This window comes from Eschrichtius robustus, chromosome 18, assembly GCF_028021215.1.
Source record: "Eschrichtius robustus isolate mEscRob2 chromosome 18, mEscRob2.pri, whole genome shotgun sequence".
NCBI classification, from domain to species: Eukaryota; Metazoa; Chordata; class Mammalia; order Artiodactyla; family Eschrichtiidae; genus Eschrichtius; species Eschrichtius robustus.
Genome location: NC_090841.1, coordinates 3,320,728 through 3,340,207, shown reverse-complemented (window position 1 = coordinate 3,340,207; position 19,480 = coordinate 3,320,728). Strand labels below are relative to the sequence as shown.

Sequence of the window (19,480 nt, the reverse complement as noted above, 5' to 3'; positions counted from 1 at the left end):
TGCCGGGTAGAGTGATCTTGGTTGTAGGTTCTTCCCTTTCATCACTTTAAATGTGTCATGCCACTCCCTTCTGGCCTGTAGAGTTTCTGCTGAGAAATCAGCTGTTAACGTATGGGAGTTCCCTTGTATGTTATTTGTCATTTTTCCCTTGCTGCTTTCAGTAATTTTTCTTTGTCTTTAATTTTTGCCAGTTTGATTACTATGTGTCTCGGCATGTTTCTCCTTGGGTTTATCCTGTATGGGACTCTCTGCACTTCCTGGACTTGGGTGGCTATTTCCTGTCCCATGTTAGTGAATTTTTCGGCTATAATCTCTTCAGATATTTTGTCAGGTCCTTCCTCTCTCTCTTCTCCTTCTGGGACCCCTGTAATGTGAATGTTGTTGTGTTAGTGTTGTCCCAGAGGTCTCTTAGGCTGTCTTCATGTCTTTTCATTCTTTTTTCTTTATTCTGTTCTGTGGCAGTGAATTCCAGCATTCTGTCTTCCAGGTCACTTAACTGTTCTTCTGCCTCAGTTATTCTGCTCTTGATTCCTTCTAGTGTATTTTTCACTTCAGTTTTTGTATTGTTCACGTCTGTTTGTTTGTTCTTTAATCCTTCTAGGTCTTTGTTAAATATTTCTTGCATCTTCTCCATCTTTGCCTCCATTCTTTTTCTGAGGTCCTGGGTTGTCTTCACTATCTGAATTCTTTTTCTGGAAGGTTACCTATGTCCACTTCATTTAGTTGTTTATCTGGGGTTTTATCTTGTTCCTTCATCTGGTACATAGCCCTCTGCCTTTTCATCTTGTCTATCTTTCTGTGAATATGGTTTTCGTTTCACAGGCTGCAGGACTTGTAGTTCTTCTTGCTTCTGGTGGATGAGCTATCTAAGAGGCTTGTGCAAGCTTCCTGATGGGAGGGACTGGTGGTGGATAGAGCTGGGTGTCGCTCAGGTGGGCAGGGCTCAGTAAAACTTTAATTTGCTTCTCTGCTGATGGGTGGGGCTGAGTTCCCTCCCTGTTGGTTGTTTGGCCTGAGGCGACCCAACACTGGAGCCTACCGGGGCTCTTTGGTGGGGCTAATGGCAGACTCTGGGAGGGCTCACGCCAAAGGAGTACTTCCCAGAACTTATGCTGCCAGTGTCCTTGTCCCCACGGTGAGCCACAGCCACCCCCCCCGCCTCTGCAGGAGACCTTCCAACACTAGCAGGTAGGTCTGGTTCAGTCTCCTGTGGGGGTCACTGCTCCTTCCCCGGGGTTCCGATGTGCACACTACTTTGTGTGTGCCCTCCAAGAGTGGAGTCTCTGTTTCCCCCAGTCCTGTCGAAGTCCTGCAGTCAAATCCCACCAGCCTTCAAAGTCTGACTCTCTAGGAATTCCTCCTCCTGTTGCTGGACCCCCAGGTTTGGAAGCCTGACGTGGGGCTCAGAACCTTCACTCCAGTGGGTGGACTTCTGTGGTATAAGCGTTCTCCAGTTTGTGAGTCACCCACCCAGCAGTTATGGGATTTGATTTTATTGTGATTACACCCCTCCTACCATCTCATTGTGGCTTCTCCTTTGTCTTTGGATGTGGGGTATCTTTCTTGGTGAGTTCCAGTGTCTTCCTGTCGATGATTGTTCAGCAGTTGGTTGTGATTCCGGTGCTCTCGCGAGAGGGAGTGAGAGCACGTCCTTCTACTCTGCCATCTTGAACCAATCCTCCTGCAGGTGTTTTAATAAAAGAAACTCAGGCAAGGGTGTAAATTATCTGAAGTGCAAAGTTCATTCAGTCAGTGTTCTTTTGAAGTGAATTTGCAGTAATGCTCTCCAACCCCATTGAAAAAGGGGTGTAGACTGTTTGAGAAAATTGTTTCTGAACAGCTCTGCACTGAGTTTGTAAGGGGTGCGAATTGCTGAGCGTGGTTGAGGGTATAACTCGAAGTACTTTTGTATTGAAATGAAGTGGCTCAGTGAGAACAGCAGTGATAGCAGGAGACCCTTGAAACAGAGCACAGTGGAAATCTGCCTGTCTTTACTGTGGAAAAGGAGCCTTGCAAGAGAAGACTGGGGGGCTTGGGGCTGGCCGTGGACATTGTCAGCGTGGCCTGGTTGTCAGGGGCTGGCAGTGTATGGGGCTCAGGCCCCATCCACAGGCGGTTTGGAGCAAAGAGGTCCACGTTTGTGCGAAGCAGGCACTGCCGTCAAATGTGTTTGTGTCAAATTGGTGAGAACTTTCAGTCCTCAGACTTTCTGGATTGTGGAATTCCAGTGGAAGGATCTAGTCCTGTAGTCAGAGCAGTCTGAATGAGGGACATCACTGAGTTCTGCTCTGTCCATGGCCCAGCTGTGAAAGTTGAATGAAACTTTAAGTTTTATGTGCCTAACCCCAATTCTGACCTCATTGTATTTTCACCTCCATTTCCCCTGTCTCTAACTTCCTCATCTATTCATTGTATTCTAATTACATATTAAATACCTGTATTTAGTATCAATAGTCACTGAAAATTTTATTACCACTGCTAAAATCCATTTTTGGGGGAAACTTGGAGTAGTAATAAAACAGATTTTGCAAAGGGTTATTACTTTTATCAAGTGGTATTGTGCGTTAATTGAGGTGTTGAATTTTGAGGGGTACAGAAATAAGTTGAAAATAAATCTACAAAACTGAAGTCACACAACTACAACATACATCACAAACTTCACCGTGTAAAGCAGGTGTCAGAATTTTAAGTCTTTTGAGGGCAGGAGATGGTGTTTTGTCTTTCTTCTTCCTGTGTTACCTAAATTCTTACGCTGAGAATTTGTTGAATGAAGGATGGGTATTGGTGTTGTCAGCGTATGCTGAGATAATGTGTTTGTGCATTTACCACTTCATTCCCTCTGGAAACGTGTGAATGTCAGTGGCAGGCATAGCTAACCTTCACACACTGTTTGACTACCTGCTATTGTCTAAATGTATGGCGGGGAAAACTCGCAAATGAACTTAAAATGAGTAAAGATTGCATATGTAAACAGCATTGTAATTAGTACAGTTTGATCCTTTTGGGTGGCCTAAAGGAGGCGATGCATTAAATCTCTGTCCTTTTATTCCTGAGCCTGTAGGAACTGAAATAAAGAAAAATGTCCTTTTTTCCATCAATAGTAATTTTTAAGTTAACGAAGTCTCCTAGAATGTAAACCCCTTGAGAACTGGGATTTTTATCTGTTTTGTTCACTGATATATCACCATAATGGGCAATCAGTAAATGTGTGCTGAGTGAATTATCACTCAGCAGCACACAACCCTGCCTCCCACTCAAGGACAAAGAAACCATTAGAGTCAGATTCAGGGCCTTTAAAATAACTAGTAACTGAGATAATTTTAAAGTAGCTCTTGGACGGGGATTTAAATAACTGTGTTAAAGGATATCATGGGTAAGGCGGACAACATGTGTGAACAGATGGAGAAGAGAGATGGAAACTGTGAGAAACAGTCAAGTGGAAATGCAGGAAAGAAAGCCATGGTATCATATGTGAGGAATCCCTTTGAGGGGATCATCCATGTACTTGACATAGCTGAGGAAAGTGTGAACTTTAAAGACAGGTCAGTAGAAATTGTCCAAACAGAAATACAAGGGCAGGGGGAATGTTAGGGGGAGGGAAGGCAAAATAGAGCATCCAAGGAACTTTGGGACAATATCAGACAATGTAACATACATGTAGTCGGAGTTCCACAAATGAGATGAGAGAAATAAGGCATAAGAAATAGGCAAAGGGATAATGGTTGAGAATTTGCCAAAAATGATGAAAATCAGGCCAGCAATCCAAGACGCTTAGAGAACCCCATGCAGTATAAATGAAAACAGTATATACCTAGACACATTAGTAGTCAAACTGCTGGAAACCAAAGATAAAGAGAAAACCATGAAGGGAGCCAGAGGAAAAAAGACGCATTACCAACAGAGGAACAGAGACAGAGATTATAGAGGAACGCTCGTCAGAGACAAAGTCTGAACTGCAAGATCCATAGCATGAGACATATTTGATTAAAATATCATCAGAAGGAACATTTCCTCATTAGCACCAATCTTCTCTAAATATGAACTGGACCCTGCAGATGAGGAACTGACTCACTGTTTGATAGCTAGTTCTGCTTAGAGTGAGAAAATGTTTTCAAAACGTGAGTTAAGGACCACGTTCTGTGGCAGATGTTGAAATAGGGAAGATATACTAGTAACGCAGTGAAACGAGATTTCATTGTTCTTCTAAAAGCCTTAAGATGATCAGATAGTGGAGAAAGTGTCCTTTGCTAAAGCTGGGTAATTTGAGGAGACATGTATTTCATGAAGCATACTTGACTGTTTTATAAATGAAAAGAAATATAAACAGGAAACAAATTACATTTTCTTATTAAGGATTTGATTGTTAGGTGCTACAGAGAGAGAACTGTTTAGCTATGATTCCTGTCTCCTAAGAATTTATAAATCTGAAACAGACCATATGTAGAGAATATGTAGGTAAAACAGTAAAATGTAAATAAAGTCGTCAAAGTCAGTGGTTACTGTGTCACGTAGAGCAGCTGTAATCGTGCACAGCACTGGCTACCATTTAGTCAGCGTCTGCTCTGTTAAACCTGGCATTAATACACTTTTAAAGTACATTATCTTGTTCAGTTGTCATCTAATTCTCTGAAACTGTAACATGGACGTTTTACAAGTGAGGAGAACGTGGCTTAGAGAATTCAGTGATTGGTTCTTCGCTGTGATTGGTTAATCTGAAGGTTATTCTTGATCTGTAGCATCCTCTGTATGCTTTTCACTCTTTGATGAACACGGCAGCATCCAGATCTGAAGGGGAGCAGACAACTTCACATCATGGTTGGGATAGGAGACTTAGTGATCAGTAGAAGGGATATTTCCTACCTTGGAAATTATGAAGATCGTAGTAGAAGCTGGTAAAACACCCAGCTGATTATATGGTGAAAGAGTCATTATTATTTCTACTGCCTTGGACTTCGTTGAATTTTCATTTTAACATAATGAAAAAATACTGTTTGAGGTTCAGGTGTTTTAAAGCCTTTTCTTTTCTGTGTGGTTGCTCATTGCCTGCTGGCTTGGATGTATTCATTCTGTCTTTCTTCAATATATTGATACTAGAAGTGAGCCCGTACTTTGACTTCAGGAGCCAATACTGTGAAACATCTGTGCTACTCTGTGGACACATCCACCTTTGGATGAATTATTGGTGTCAGTATTGGTTGCCATGACTCTGGTTGGTAAAGTGACATTTACAGAAGAAAATCTTGACCAGGAAACATTGTTTCTAATTTGAAGTTTAAGATTTAACTTCTAAATATTGTATATTTAAAAAAAATTGTATATAGGGGTTTCCCTGGTGGTCCATTGGTTAGGATTTGGCGCTTTTCACTGCCATGGACTCGGGTTCAGTCCCTGGTCAGGGAACTAGGATCCCACAGCTGTGTGGTGCAGCCAAAAAAAAAATTGTATAAAACTTAAGATCAGTTTGGATGTTATTTAAATTTCGTTCTACTTTATCATTGTTATTGTTTTTTAATTTTGAAAAAGGCAGTACTTTTTCAAAAGTATATATAGTAAATATGTAACTCCCTTCCGTGAGCTGAAGTACATTTATTAATTCCAATTGATTAACAACCCAACTAGATTTAAAAAGAAAAAGAACATCTGTTTTCCTTTTTACACCACACATAATATAAATGTATTATTTAATTTGTGATTTGATGGGTTAATAATTCTTTCCTCTGAACTGTTCTACTAGGACAGTATTTAACTTCTACTTAAATGTTTCCTTACATTTTTGGTAAACATTCTTTGTATTCACTACTATATGTACAGTGGGCCTTGAATACATAGTTTGGGGATTTTTTTTGTACTTTTTATTTTGAAATAATTGTAGACTCATAGGAAGTTGCAAAAAGTAATCCAGGAGTCCCATGTAACCTTCATTTCCCCCAACATTTTATAGAACTATGTAGCACATGTGGGTTTTCTGAATACGTAATTGTTTTTTTACCTTTTTGGCCGTGCCACTTGGCTTTGTGGGATCTTAATTCCCCGACCAGGGATCAAACCCAGGCCCCAGGCAGTGAGAGTGTGAAGTCCTAATCACTGGACCATCAGGGAATTCCCTTGAATATGTAATTTTTTTTTTTGTCTTTTTTTTTAAAATAGATTTATTTATTTATTTTTGGCTGCGTTGGGTCTTTGTTGCTGCGTGCGGGCTTCTCACTGCAGTGGCTTCTCTTGTTGTGGAGCACGGGCTCTAGGCGCGTGGGCTTCAGTAGTTGTGGCACACGGACTTCAGTAGTTGTGGCTCGCGGGCTCTAGAACGCAGGCTCAGTAGTTGTGGCGCACGGGCTTAGTTGCTCCGCGGCATGTGGGATCTTCCCGGACCAGGGCTCGAACCCGTGTCCCCTGCATTGGCAGGCGGATTCTTAACCACTGTGCCACCAGGGAAATCCTGAATATGTAATTTTTGATAAACTGTTTTCAGTTGTCTTTTTGTGCTCTTTTTCTTTGCGTCTTTTGTTTTATTGTAAACCTGACCAGGAAAGAATTAAGCCTCCTTAAATTTGTCCCTTTGTTTGCCCTTGCTAGATGGGTTTGAATCTTGGGAGACACTGGCCGCAAAGTAAAGTACTTACAAATGAAAGGGGTCTGTTGGGTTTGGTTCTTAGATCCAGTATTGGCATTTCCTCCTCACTGTCTCCAGGCAGGACTTGTAAACCTTACAGAGAGCCGGGACCACGGCCATGGACGCCTCTCCACTCCCCGCTCAGTGCCTGGGCCTTCCCTCCTGGCCTTCCTCCCCATCCACCTCGACCCCCTGACCGGCCCTGCCTCTCTTCCCCCTCAGTCCAGCCCCAGTCATGCCCCGGCTGCTCACTCTGCTGTGGCTGAGGTCACTGGTGGTGTGTGTGTGTCACTGGTCCCCACTCCTGGCCCCCTCCTACGGCGTGTCTACGCTGCAGCCAAAGGAATCTTTTCAGAACACAACTTGGACCAGGTGACTTCCTCGGTCAAAACTCACCAGTGGCCTCCTGCAGGATCTGAGGGTGGGCACCCCGTCCTTGCCTGGCTGAGCCCCCGAGCCCCCTCTTCCGTGCCTCTGCTCAGGGCCCTTCTCCCTGCAGCCCCGCATCCCCGCTTCACGCCTGTTCACTTTGTAGGTCCCACTTCTACCTTGTTCCCTCAGTCAAGCCCTTCTAGCTTATGGTTTCCCGCTCATGTGCAGGGTTTTCCTTCCTCTTGCTCATTGTAGCTCTGCTTATGGTTCTGCGCACATGGGCAGTGCTGCTGGGACCCCATCTCCCCCTGTTTCTGTCCCTCAGGTCTAATAAAGCGCTTGCCCACTGGAGTTCCCAGTGTTTGTTGATAATCCTTCCACACGTACGATTTTTTTACATGAAAATAAAACCATTAAAGCTTTGTGAAGCATGAAAAACCCAAGTGCAGCAGCAGTCCTGTCAACAGAAGGTATAATATAAAGTAAGGTTTAAAGAAACCTGAACATCTTGATACAAGCTGCTGGCGTGTATGACTTCACTGAACCTTGACTTTTTAAAATGCTGTTGCAGGAAATTTTCGTTTTATGTCGGGAAGACCCAGGCCTTTTCCCTGCACCAGAAGTTATACTGTGCAGCTTCCTTCAGTCTGTGTCTTAACTCTTGAAAAATTGCCTTTTTTGGCTGGTTTGAAAAATTGCCTTTTTTGGCTGGTTTGCTTTTCTTTTTCTTTTTCTTTTTTTTTTTAAATTATTTATTTATTTATTTATTTATTTTGGCTGTGTTGTGTCTTCGTTTCTGTGCAAGGGCTTTCTCTAGTTGCGGCAAGCGGGGGCCACTCTTCATCGCGGTGCGCGGGCCTCTCAGTGTCGCGGCCTCTCTTGTTGCGGAGCACAGGTTCCAGATGCGCAGGCTCAGTAGTTGTGGCTCACGGGCTCAGTTGCTCCGCGGCATGTGGGATCTTCCCGGACCCGGGCTCGAACCCGTGTCGCCTGCATTGGCAGGCAGATTCTCAACCACTGCGCCACCAGGGAAGCCCTGCTTTTCTTATAGCCAAATGGAAAGAGAAGAGAAAAGGCCTTGTTGTCTGAGCCTTCATCCTGTACTACAGAAGTCAGGGTCATTCTTGCGTTAGTTCACTCCTCCTGCAGATATGTACTGAGTCTCTGCTGTGTGCCAGGCACTGTTCTAGGCCCTGGGGAGATATCTGTATAGGTATATAGACACAGATGTGCACACACGTGCACACACACGCGGCAGTGCCTGCTTCCCCTTCCGGCTCACAGCTCACATTACCACTCACCAACGGTTAGTCTATACAGCTGTAGTGCAGAGTAACCTGCCATAAGTCTCTTATATAATTTGTTTCTCTTTAGAAGGGCTTTTAACTTGATTTAGATTGTAAATAGAATTGTATAAAATGGCAGCTGTCTTCAGTAAACACCAGTATTAATGATTTTAAAGTAGAGTAAGATTGGCTACAGCACTTCTTCAGCTACATTATTAGTTTAGTTGTAAGAGAATACATGATGTTATATGATTACGCCTAACTAGTCTCGGAGAGGAAGCCCTAAATTGTATAGGGACATTAATCAGACTGAGTTTCCAAGCCCTGCAATCCTTTCAGGTTGGAAAATAAAAGGCGGCACGGTTCATTATCATGGTTATTTGTCGGGATATGAGTTCGGCTCCAGTACTGACTGGCACCATGGACTAGAGTTTATTTCTTGACTTAGTGACCTTTGATTCCTGTCATCAGTCATTACGTGCTCTTAAAGGTCAACAGAGCACTTGAACGGACTTTCATTGCTAACAAACGAAGAGAAAAAGCACTAACTTTTCCTAACGTTTTAACTAGAGTTTTAAAGAACAGTGCCAATGTCTGACTCCCCTACAATCCTGTATTTTCACATGCAAACCCCTATTTGATAATTACCACTTTCTGAAATTCAGAGGAATGTATTCATCCTTTATCTTGTCCTCGAAAATGTTTCAAAGTTATTATTAAACCAAAATGAAATTGTATCATTTGATGTTATTTTTAACCTTCCTGCCTCAAAAGTACACAGTGCAGTTTACTCACATACGTATTGTTTTGTTTTTCAAGTCACTGCCCAGAAATATGGTGTCTCGTCTTTGCGAATCTAAAAAGGTTTGTGCAGCAGCGGACATGCAACTTCAGGTGGGTGTGTGCCTTTGTTCTGAAGTTTTCCACAGATACTATTCAAAATAAATGTATAACTTTAAATTCTTGCCAATGCTACCCATTTATTATAATAATTATGCTTCCAAAACATCTTTCGTCTGAGTTCAGAGAACTTGACCTTGACTAATCATTTGGTCTTCCAACCGTCCTAAGGAGGTAAGTGTCAAATAAGGTTATTTCCCAATTTCAGTGGAAAATAAAAGCGTGGAAAAGTTTTACCTAACTTCTTCTAAATGGTGCATTTCAGCAACCAAGTTATATCTTTTTGTTCACTTTGTATCTTTTTTTAAACTTGTGTTTTTACATGTGAAGTTTAAACAGTAACGACTTAGTTTTTCGTAAAACTCAAAGCCAGTGTTCCAGGTTTCCAGATAAAGACGAGAAACATTTTATAAACCATCTGGATGTCAGGTCTGTGTGATACCAGATGTTTAGGTTATTTTTAATTTCTGAGATTGTTTATGGAATTCTTCCTCTTCATCAGAGGCAGTATTCACTTTCTAATGATCCAGTCACCTGTTTAGAAGTATAGCCACTATTGAATTGCTTTATAGGTGTATAAAGTTCAGTCCCTAGAAAGTAATGAATGTGCTCTGTTTTTTTGGACCTTAAAATACACGTTTCAGTGAAGAAGATGCCTGCTGTAGACGAAACCATGGATTTACATTATTTAGTGTCTATTTGTATCACACAATTGCAAAAAAGATTTCTGGATTATTTGAAAGGTTAACATTACTTGGCAGTAGTCTTCTGATTTACTGGTACCTGTCGTGGGAGTCCTACCTTGTAAAAGCCCGTGTCCTGGCATCCTTTGCAACACTTGTTGCAGTGATTTTCTTCTAAAAAGGAAAACCAACCTTTCTGTACTTCTGCCCTCCAAAAAGAATAAGGAGAGAGAGGGAGAGAAAGGGAGAGGGGGGTTGAAAAGCTGGAGGAGGAGGGAGGGAAGGAAGTTCCCGCCCGAAGGGCCGCTCCTGCTGCTTTCCTGTCACACAGCCGTCCCCCGAGCCGTGGGGACACCCCAGGGCGGAAGGGAGTTGCTGCAGATTTCTAAGCAGGTATCAATAGTGGTTTTTAAATTGTGCCTTTTAAAATTATTCTTATTTATTTATTTTTTGCTGTGCATTATTTTAAAAATAGCTCCTGTTTTTCTGCAGCTCTAAGGTTCTTGGTCCCAAGCACGCAGGACCCCCTGGGTGGGCTTGTCACTTAGAATTGTTTGGTTCATCAGCAAATGAGCATGAAATACTGGGGTGGCCAGAAAGTTCGTTCAGGTTTCTCTGCAAGATGCTACAGCTTACAGAAAAACCCGAACGAACTTTTTGGCCAACCCAATACACATTTATTTTGCTGTTTTTATCGTTTTTTTTAAAAAAGGCATTCCATGCTTATATCTTTCGTTTGTGAAAGGCATAACTGAAGGAACGAAACTCTTAAATTCTGATTTGTTTATAGATTGGGGCAAAAAAAAACCCATCTCAGTTGAGGTTAGAGATTTAGAATTTCAATTTCTAATGATTTATTCTGTTAGAATATGGACATGGATGAGTAATGTGGGCCCCTCTGATTCTCTCTGTGCATTGTTACTCATTACAGAACATAGAATGGAAAGAGCTGTATTTAGTATATGTTTAGATTGCCAGTTAGAGCAAAGCAATATTTAGGAAATGTCTATATTTTTCCAGTGAAGGTTTAAACTTGACTTTATAATTTAGAACCATAATTCTGTATCTAGATGAAGCCAGAAGTTAGAGGTCATTTAAATTTTTTCTTTTATACAAACTAATCTCACTTCTTTCAAGTCAACAGCTGCACATTCTCTACAAATTCCCATTTTGAATCAGAAAGATATGTATCGGAAACATAATCACATGACAGAATTTTTTCCTTTAAAATAAAACATTTTCTACTTGCTTGCTTCAGGTAAAATTCAAACAATGTTAATAAATCAAATGTTGCAGTGAAAAAGCACTCTACTTTAGGTTTTCTGTGCCAATTTTAGCTTTCAGAGCTTGGTAAATACGCAGCAGGGTTCATGTTTAAACTCCTTCTAATGCTTTACTCTCCTGTCATGTTTCAGTGGCCTCTGTCCTCTCCTTGGAGGGGAGTGAGCCTTCCCTACCAGTCACCTCCTTAAGCCAGGGTTGCCCCGCCCAGCAGCTGCTTCCTCTGTGCCCTGACAGCAGGGCTGGGGGCTGCCTTGGTCCTGGCCTCAGACTCTCCGACAGCTGCTCCTGAATCCTTTGTGACACTCCTGCTTCCTCACCTCACCTCACCCCGCCTCTTTCACCTCTCATCAACAAACTAGGATTCTCACCCTGTCATTTCTCTCATTTAATTATATCAGGATTCTAGGAAGAAGCCAAACAGTATTTATTAGCTCCAGCGGGTCACGGGTAATAACTTAATTTTTTCATATTTCCAGCTATATATATATATATATATACTTCCATATATGTGTGTGTGTGTATATATAGTTTTGTGGTCACAAATTTAATTTACTACACTGTACAGAAAGAGTACCTTATAGATAGGGTTCAAAATTCTTTAATATCCTTGATCATGAAGAGGTTGAGAGCTTTCCTTTTCGTCATTAACATGGTCTTAAATGTGGTATGAAATACAAAATACATCTCAAGCCACATACACTTATACTTGTGACTGCCCAGCTGCGACTTGCAGTTATTATTCTGGTAGACTTGTAACATCTTTGGTCACCTGCATCATAGATGTAAGCATGGTACCCAAACTAAATAGGTGCGTTCTTCCGTCCAGGTCTTTTATGCTGCTCTGGATCAGATCTACCACGGGAAGCATCCCCTGAGGAGCTCGACCACAGACATCCTCAGGGACACCCAGGAGAAGTTCTATGGCTTACCGTACGTCCCAAACACTGTGAGTCTGGCGTTCCGACCCTGTTGTGTGCCATTGAATGGGTGTACGTGTCAAGTGGGCGGGGTGTGAAATCCTCTCCTGGACGTTGAGGTTTCCTGCGGGGCAAATGCTAGAAACGCCCGACTCACTTACTGCCCCCAACCGTCCGTTTACATGTACTTATTTTCCTCCTGCCAGCAGGGTTTTTCTAGATTCCTAGGGAAAGGCCCTTGGAGTTAGTCTTGTGTTCTTTTTCATTATTTATCTGTGACAAGAAAAACAGCGATGTAAGATGAACATGATGATCGGTCCCCAGCTGCTCTCACTGCAAAGAGAATCCACAGTGATTGAGGACCCGCTTGTGTCGGGACCGTGACGGGCGTCATTCGGTGCCGTTTCGGGACCGTGACGGGCGTCATTCGGTGCCGTGTCGGGACCGTGACGGGCGTCATTCGGTGCCCTGTCGGGATGGAGAGCGGCGCATCGCTACCATTCGCTGAGGACTGGGTGCCAGACTCCGTCCGATTGCTTGGCAAAAACCCTGACTCAGAAGGACCCTATGAATTCGATGCTTACCCGTCATCGGGGTGCATGGGGGCTTGTGCCAGTTACGTGTCTCGTCTAGGGTCACGTGGGTAGTGAGCGGTGGTATTGGGATTCCCACCCAACCCTGAAGCCATGTGTCCTCATCAGCCCAGGTTCCGTGAGGAAGCTGCGTGGCGGGGAAGAGTGCCCCTGGGTCCGGGCATGAGACTGGCGCTTTCCTATCACTCGGGACCTCAGGTCCAAGCGACGGGAACCCGACTCCTAGTGGCTTAAGCAGAAAGGGTGTTTATTGAGCCCCGTGGCTGGAAGGTGCAGGGGTCGGTCTGTTTGGTTGCCGGTTAGCTGGGTTGAGTTAGTTCTTACACAGTATTGTTAGAAATGTTCCTCCTCCTTTCGTCTTTCAGCTCTGTCTTTCTCTGGATTTGTCTTGTTCTCAGGGAGGTGGCCCTGACTTGGTGGCATGGTGGCCACCAGAAGGTCCAGCTTAGCCCATCTCATAGAAAGAAAGCTCATTTGAAAACGCTCTGTAAGCCGTAAAATGCCAAATGAATGTGGTTTCATTTGTTAACAGTGTTGGATACCAGCATGTGTTGTGCTGAGTTTAAGTTAATCAGTAAACTGTAACTGTCCACTAGATCTTCAGGCCCTAATACTCAAACATGTGGGACTGTTCATCTTTACCAGACAAGTAAAGTCACAGGAAATTTCATCTTCATAAGACTCCTTATCAGCAGGGTTTGATTGTCATAGAAGCTGCATCATCTATTTGTGATACATAATGCTAGTCACATTACCTACCTATTTTTGACCATATGTATAAAAAATCTACTGTTCCAGTGCTGTGTACTATTGTGTACTTGAATTATCTATATTAGTGAAAATCTGTAATAATAAGAACAATCTCACTCTTCATCAGTGGAATCATAATAACAGCTGCCTACATTTAGAGAAAAAAGACATTGTTTAAGGGTGTTTCCCAGTTTACGGAGCACTGCCTGATCCACGTGCTTTTGTGCCTGTGTGGTTTTGTGCTCATTTTATATTCTTCTTTGCTTAGCTTTAAAATCAGTGTGACTTGGACTCCACGTGGTTATATCACCGGTGGGTAGTAAAGTCGTGGGAACACCAAAATTAGGAGGAACTGGGATGCTTTCTGAAGCCACTTCAGCTTGGCTGAGTTGCTCGCCCCCAGCTTTCTTTATCTTAAGTCTTATAACAATTGAGCTGTGTCTCTTTTTAGAAGAAAACCCAGGAAATTCCCTGGTGGTCCAGTGGTTAGGATTCGGTGCTTTCACTGCCGTGGCCTGGGTTCAGCCCCTGGTCGGGGAACTGAGATCCTCTAAGCCGTGCGGCATGGCCAAAATAAAAATAAAAACAATGTTAGAAAAATAAAAAAGCAGAGAACTCAGTTTTCCTCACCATGCAGGTTTCTTTTGTGTAGTAATTAAATATACAAAGATGAGGTGACATTGGTACCCAATTCTGCATCAAATATCAGTAAATTATTTTTAATTTAAAAGGAAAGATGTCGTTATTAAGTCCACTTTTCTTATTCTGAGGAAGGATGTTGTTATTAAGTCCACTCTCCTTATTCTAACTCCTTTGAGAAAATATAAAGGTTTATCTCTTCACTGGGATTACCTCCCCCATTCATGATCAGTAGCTGTAGCTCTTTGTGTCAATTGTTTTTGGAGGTCTTTAGAAGAAGCATAGCTACATTTAGAGATTTAGAGAAAAAAGGCATTCTTTAAAGGCTTGTCTTTTTTTTTTTTTTTTTTTTTTTTAATGTCTGAGAGTTGGTTTAGATTTGCACAAGTGTTCTGTTCTTCCTGCGTAGCAACTTCTGCCTCTCATCCATTTGTCAGCTCATCACGAGACCCGTAACAAACCTTCCCGTAAACATAGAGAATAAGACCAGGGTGCTCACTGGAATTCTTCAGTGTAGTATCCATCAGGATAGTAAGACAAGGAGAAGAAAAGATAGAAGCACTGGAAAGGAAGATACAAAACTGTCAGTATTTGCAGATGATTGATTGCTGAGAAAATCCAGAGTGTGTACAGGTAAATTATTAAAATGAATGAGAAGTTAGCAACTTTTCTGGATAAACAATATATAAAAATTTAATCCATCTCTGTTTACCAGCAACAAAGAAAAAAAGTGTAAAGATACCATTAAGGCTAGAAAAAAATATAAGGTGGTGCCTCCCCAAACATCTTTTTAAAAAAGCATATTATCTTTAATTTCCAGATCCTAAATAAATGAACTGAATCATATTTATAGATAGGAAGATTTGATATAAAAACAATATCACTTTTTCTCCAGTTAATCTATACACTTAATGTAATGTGATTCTCCTCCTTTGTTGGCTTGAAGCTAATGAGCTGAGTGTATGATTTTATGTGGAAGCGTGATGGCCAAGGAGCAGCTTTGAAGAACAGTGGCAGGTGGGTGGGCTTGCCCCGTCGGGATTAGTACTCAGAGGAGGCTGTGGGAATTAGGACAGTGTAACGATGCTGCAAGGGCTGCAGGGACAGATGGTGGAGCAGAGCCCAGAACCTGAAAGCTGGCTCAGCACGTTTACGGCCTCTTGACCATAAGCTGAATAACACTGCAGGTCTGTGGGCCGAGAAGAGATTGGTTTATTTTAAATGGTGCTGTCGCTATCCATCGTCCATATGGAAAAGATGAAACCTGGATCTGTCTCATTCTGTGAGAAGTAAAGGTTTAAATTTGTAGAGATGATGGGAGTGTCTTTGTGATAGCTCCTTTCTGTTCCTGCTCAGACTCTCATGTCATACAGACAACACAACAGACATTAACTGTAAAACAGAAGACTGATACATTCCACTGTATTAAAATCTGAGTCTTCTGTTCATCCAAAAACCAGGTGAAAAACAGTGAAAAGCTACAGACTGGAAGTAGAGGTTTTCAACACATGTAACTGGAAAAGGATTTTCTTCCTTTTTAAATTAATTTTGATTGTGGTACAAAAAACACAGGACATAAAAGGTACCATCTTGAACCATAAACAAGACAAAAAGACAACCCTCAGGATGGAAGAAAATATTTGCAAATGAAGTACCTGACAAAGGATTAATCTCCAAAACATACAAGCAACTCATGCAGCTCAATATGAAAAAAACAAACAACCCAATCCAAAAATGGGCAGAAGACCTAAATAGACATTTCTCCAAAGAAGATATACAGATTGCCAACAAACACACGAAAGAATGCTCAACATCATTATCATTAGAGAAATGCAAATCAAAGCTACAATGCGATATCACCTCACACCGGTCAGAATGGCCATCATCAAAAAATCTACAAACAATAAATGCTGGAGAGGGTGTGGAGAAAAGGGAACCATCTTGCACTGTTGGTGGGAATGTAAATTGATACAGCCACTATGGAGAACAGTATGGAGGTTCCTTAAAAAACTAAAAATAGAACTACCATACGACCCAGCAATTCCACTACTGGGCATATACCCTGAGAAAACCATAATTCAAAAAGAGTCATGTACCACAATGTTCATTGCAGCTCTATTTACAATAGCCAGGACATGGAAACAACCTAAGTGTCCATCAACAGATGAATGGATAAAGAAGATGTGGCATATATACAATGGAATATTACTCAGCCATAAAAAGAAACGAAATTCAGTTATTTGTAGTGAGGTGGATGGACCCAGAGTCTGTCATACAGAGTGAAGTAAGTCAGAAAGAGAAAAACAAATACCGTATGCTAACACATATATATGGAATCTTAAAAAAAAAAAAAAAAAAAAAAAAAAAAGGTCATGAAGAACCTAGGGGCAAGACGGGAATAAAGACACAGACCTACTAGAGAATGGACTTGAGGTTATGGGGAGGGGGAAGGGTAAGCTGTGACAAAGTGAGAGAGTGGCATGGACATATATACACTACCAAACGTAAAATAGATAGCTAGTGGGAAGCAGCCGCATAGCACAGGGAGATCAGCTCGGTGCTTTGTGACCACCTAGAGGGGTGGGATAGGGAGAGAGATGCAAGAGGGAAGAGATATGGGGACATATGTATATGTATAGCTGATTCACTTTGTTATAAAGCAGAAACTAACACACCATTGTAAAGTAATTATACTCCAATAAAGATGTTATAAAAAAAAAAAAAGTAGGTACAATTTTAGACATTTAGCCAAAAAAAAAAGTACCATCTTGGAAAAGATGGTGCCTTGAATGCACTGCGTAAGATGACCTTGGCGTTCCTTGGGGCATGCGGTGAAGCCGCGTCAGGATGCCATCTCACTTACCCGTCAGGCGACAGAGAAAACCCCGGACAGTGACCAGTGCTGCCCAGGCTGTGGAGTCACAGTCACACGCGGGCGGAGTTGCGTTTGCCGTGACTACTTGGAAATCAGCCAGGTGTCACCTCTTAAAGTTGAGGATGGACCCTGTGACCCAGCAGTCAGTTCACCTCCTACATGGAACCCAGAGAAAGTGTTGTCTTAGGTCCTAAGCGTTGAGGATAGGAATGTGTACAACAGCACTGTTTGTAAATGGGGGAAAAAGGACGGGGCTTCTGGGAAGAACCCACACGATTGTGAGCAAGAAAATAGATGACTGATTTCGGGCATATTCATCGGCTGGGATACTGTGCAGCAGGGAAATCGCGAAGATGAGCTTGAGAAGCAAAATGTAAAGTAAAAAAAAAAAAAAAAAGCTTCAGAAGAAATAGATTTTGTACATTTATATAAAGTTCAAAATCATGCAGAACTAAGCAGTGCATTATCATAGAGCTCTACATACGAAGTAAAACTATAAAGAAAACGAAGGAATAGTAAGCCCAGAATTGAGGCAGTGCTAACCGCTGGAGCAAGGAAGGGGGGGAGCACAGAAGTCTTAGAAATATTTTATTTCTTAAACTGATTAATAGGCTTGTGGTTGATAAATTGGTCATTCTATAGAATATAGGAATATATTCTTGGTATGTAGAACGTACCTTACATGTTAAAAGGCTGTTTTGGCTGTCGTGTATGGGGTAGAGAGGGGTTGGGGGGCCAGCTGGAAAGTTTTTCCCGCGTTGGGACAGCGCTGCTGGCAGCCCTGCCCGGGGCGTGGGGGGGAGGGGGTCGGGCGGGTTCGGGGACAGTGTGGAAGGTGGGGAGCCTGGCGGGGCCGGGGCGGGAAGTTGGGTTCAGGGCGACTGCCAGGTTCTAACGTGAGATGGGCAGGAGACTTCTCGAGTCCCCCGAGACCAGAGGAGGGGCAGTTTTCCCCTCTACTCATCTCCGGAGATTGTTTTTCTCCAATGAATCATTTTATTTCCTCAAATTAAACAATGAGAAAAGGAAAATATAATTTATACGACAACCTATACAGCACATTGAGGCTTTCCGATGCGTTGTACAGCTGGTACAAAGGGTACGCTGGGGTATTAGTTTTCATTTCCAGAGGCAGGCTTCTCCCCCGAAGGATGGGTGAGGAGAAGAGGCGCCTTCGTTTTCATCAGGCCCTGCGTTCTTCCTCCCCCTTGCTGGGCCGTGCCCTCACCTGGGCCAGCATCCCTGGGGGCTGAGCACCCCTCAGGCGCAGCTCGGTGACACTGTGAGGTTAGGTACCAGGAGGAAGAGGCGGCTGGGCGGGCAGAGGAGCGTCAGCGGCTCAGGAGCCCACAGACCCACCTGGAGCTGGTGCTCCCTCAGCCGGGGGTGGGGGGCGGCCCCCGCGGTGGGAAGGGGTGGCTTCAGTGAAACAGGAAGACAGGAGGGGCGCAGAGGTGACGGGTTTAGTCTGAGGTGAGGATGCTGTTGGATCCATGGTCTGAAGGCCAGGAAGCAGATCCTGGCGGGAGCCGTGTAGATTCGGGCGGCGTTCGCCTACAGAGGGGATGCTGTGTGCTGTGGAGGGGGGCAGCGCCCCCGAGCGGGGGGACCTGCAAGAGGCGGCACACCCGGGTCAGCCGGTGTCGGTGGGGAAGATCTTCTGACTGAAATAGATTTTCCTCAAATACCAGCAAAAACTGACATTTTAAACGTATTTTCTGTTTCTACCACTACTACAGTATAACGCTGTGCCCTTTTCTATTAATTTAGGGTTACATTGTGCTACGTAGCTTGGACCATCAGTTGCAGGACATTTATCGTGGATGTGTGTTGTGAGTTCCCAAAGAACAGACTGATAGATAAACTTTCACCAGACAACTCACATGTGATCTGAGGGCTTCCCGTCTCGAAACTGCTCAAGTTTTCGAGCAGATTCTTAAGCTGGTGTTGCCGCTGTCATGATTATATGTGCAAAGGACAGCGGCCGCTAGTTGACCAGTTGGGAGTTGGAGTGCAGTCAGGGGTGACCCGGTTGTTTGTCCAGGGTGCTCACCCAGGTCAATGTTTACTCACGTGCTGCCCCCTGACCCCGGAGGGCTGAGCCAGCAGAGGGGAGGGAGTGGGAGAGGCTGGGGGCAGCCTGGCTGTGTGTGCTTGCCTTGTGGTGTTTCCCTTTGGTTGGTTTTTCAAGAGTCTCAAAAAGAAGAAAGGTAACAAAAACACTCGCCACGAGAGGACGTCATTGCTCCCCACGTTTGGGGTGTGCTACCGCTGGAGGTTATTTTCTCTCCTGCTCACTGAAGAACTTCTTTCTTCAAAATATGTATGTGAGTGTGTATAGAGATCCATGCAGATACCCGACATGTGTGCATTCAAGCGCATGAAGAATTACAGTTTTATAGCTTTAATCTTGAATGTATATTTCAAAGCTTTTCATAGGAGATGTCACAAGTTCAGTTCATAATAAAATTGTATCAGCTTATTGACTTTATGTGGCGGCAAGCATTAATGAGTTTATTTTAAAAGCTCTAATTTTAGATTAACTGATAAAACACTAAGATAAGGAAATAG

At 43.1% G+C, this 19,480-nt stretch overlaps 1 protein-coding gene across 3 annotated transcripts in view; it reads left to right on the top strand.

Moving 5' to 3' along the window:
• Positions 1-19,480, top strand: part of MIPEP (mitochondrial intermediate peptidase) — a 140,348-nt gene that overhangs the window by 68,810 nt on the left and 52,058 nt on the right. For all 3 annotated transcript variants that reach the window (XM_068526900.1, XM_068526901.1, XM_068526899.1), the window contains exons 15-16: positions 9,088-9,162; positions 11,962-12,081. In XM_068526900.1, coding sequence (XP_068383001.1) covers positions 9,088-9,162; positions 11,962-12,081 — 195 coding nt within the window. The remainder of the gene's footprint in view (positions 1-9,087; positions 9,163-11,961; positions 12,082-19,480) is intronic.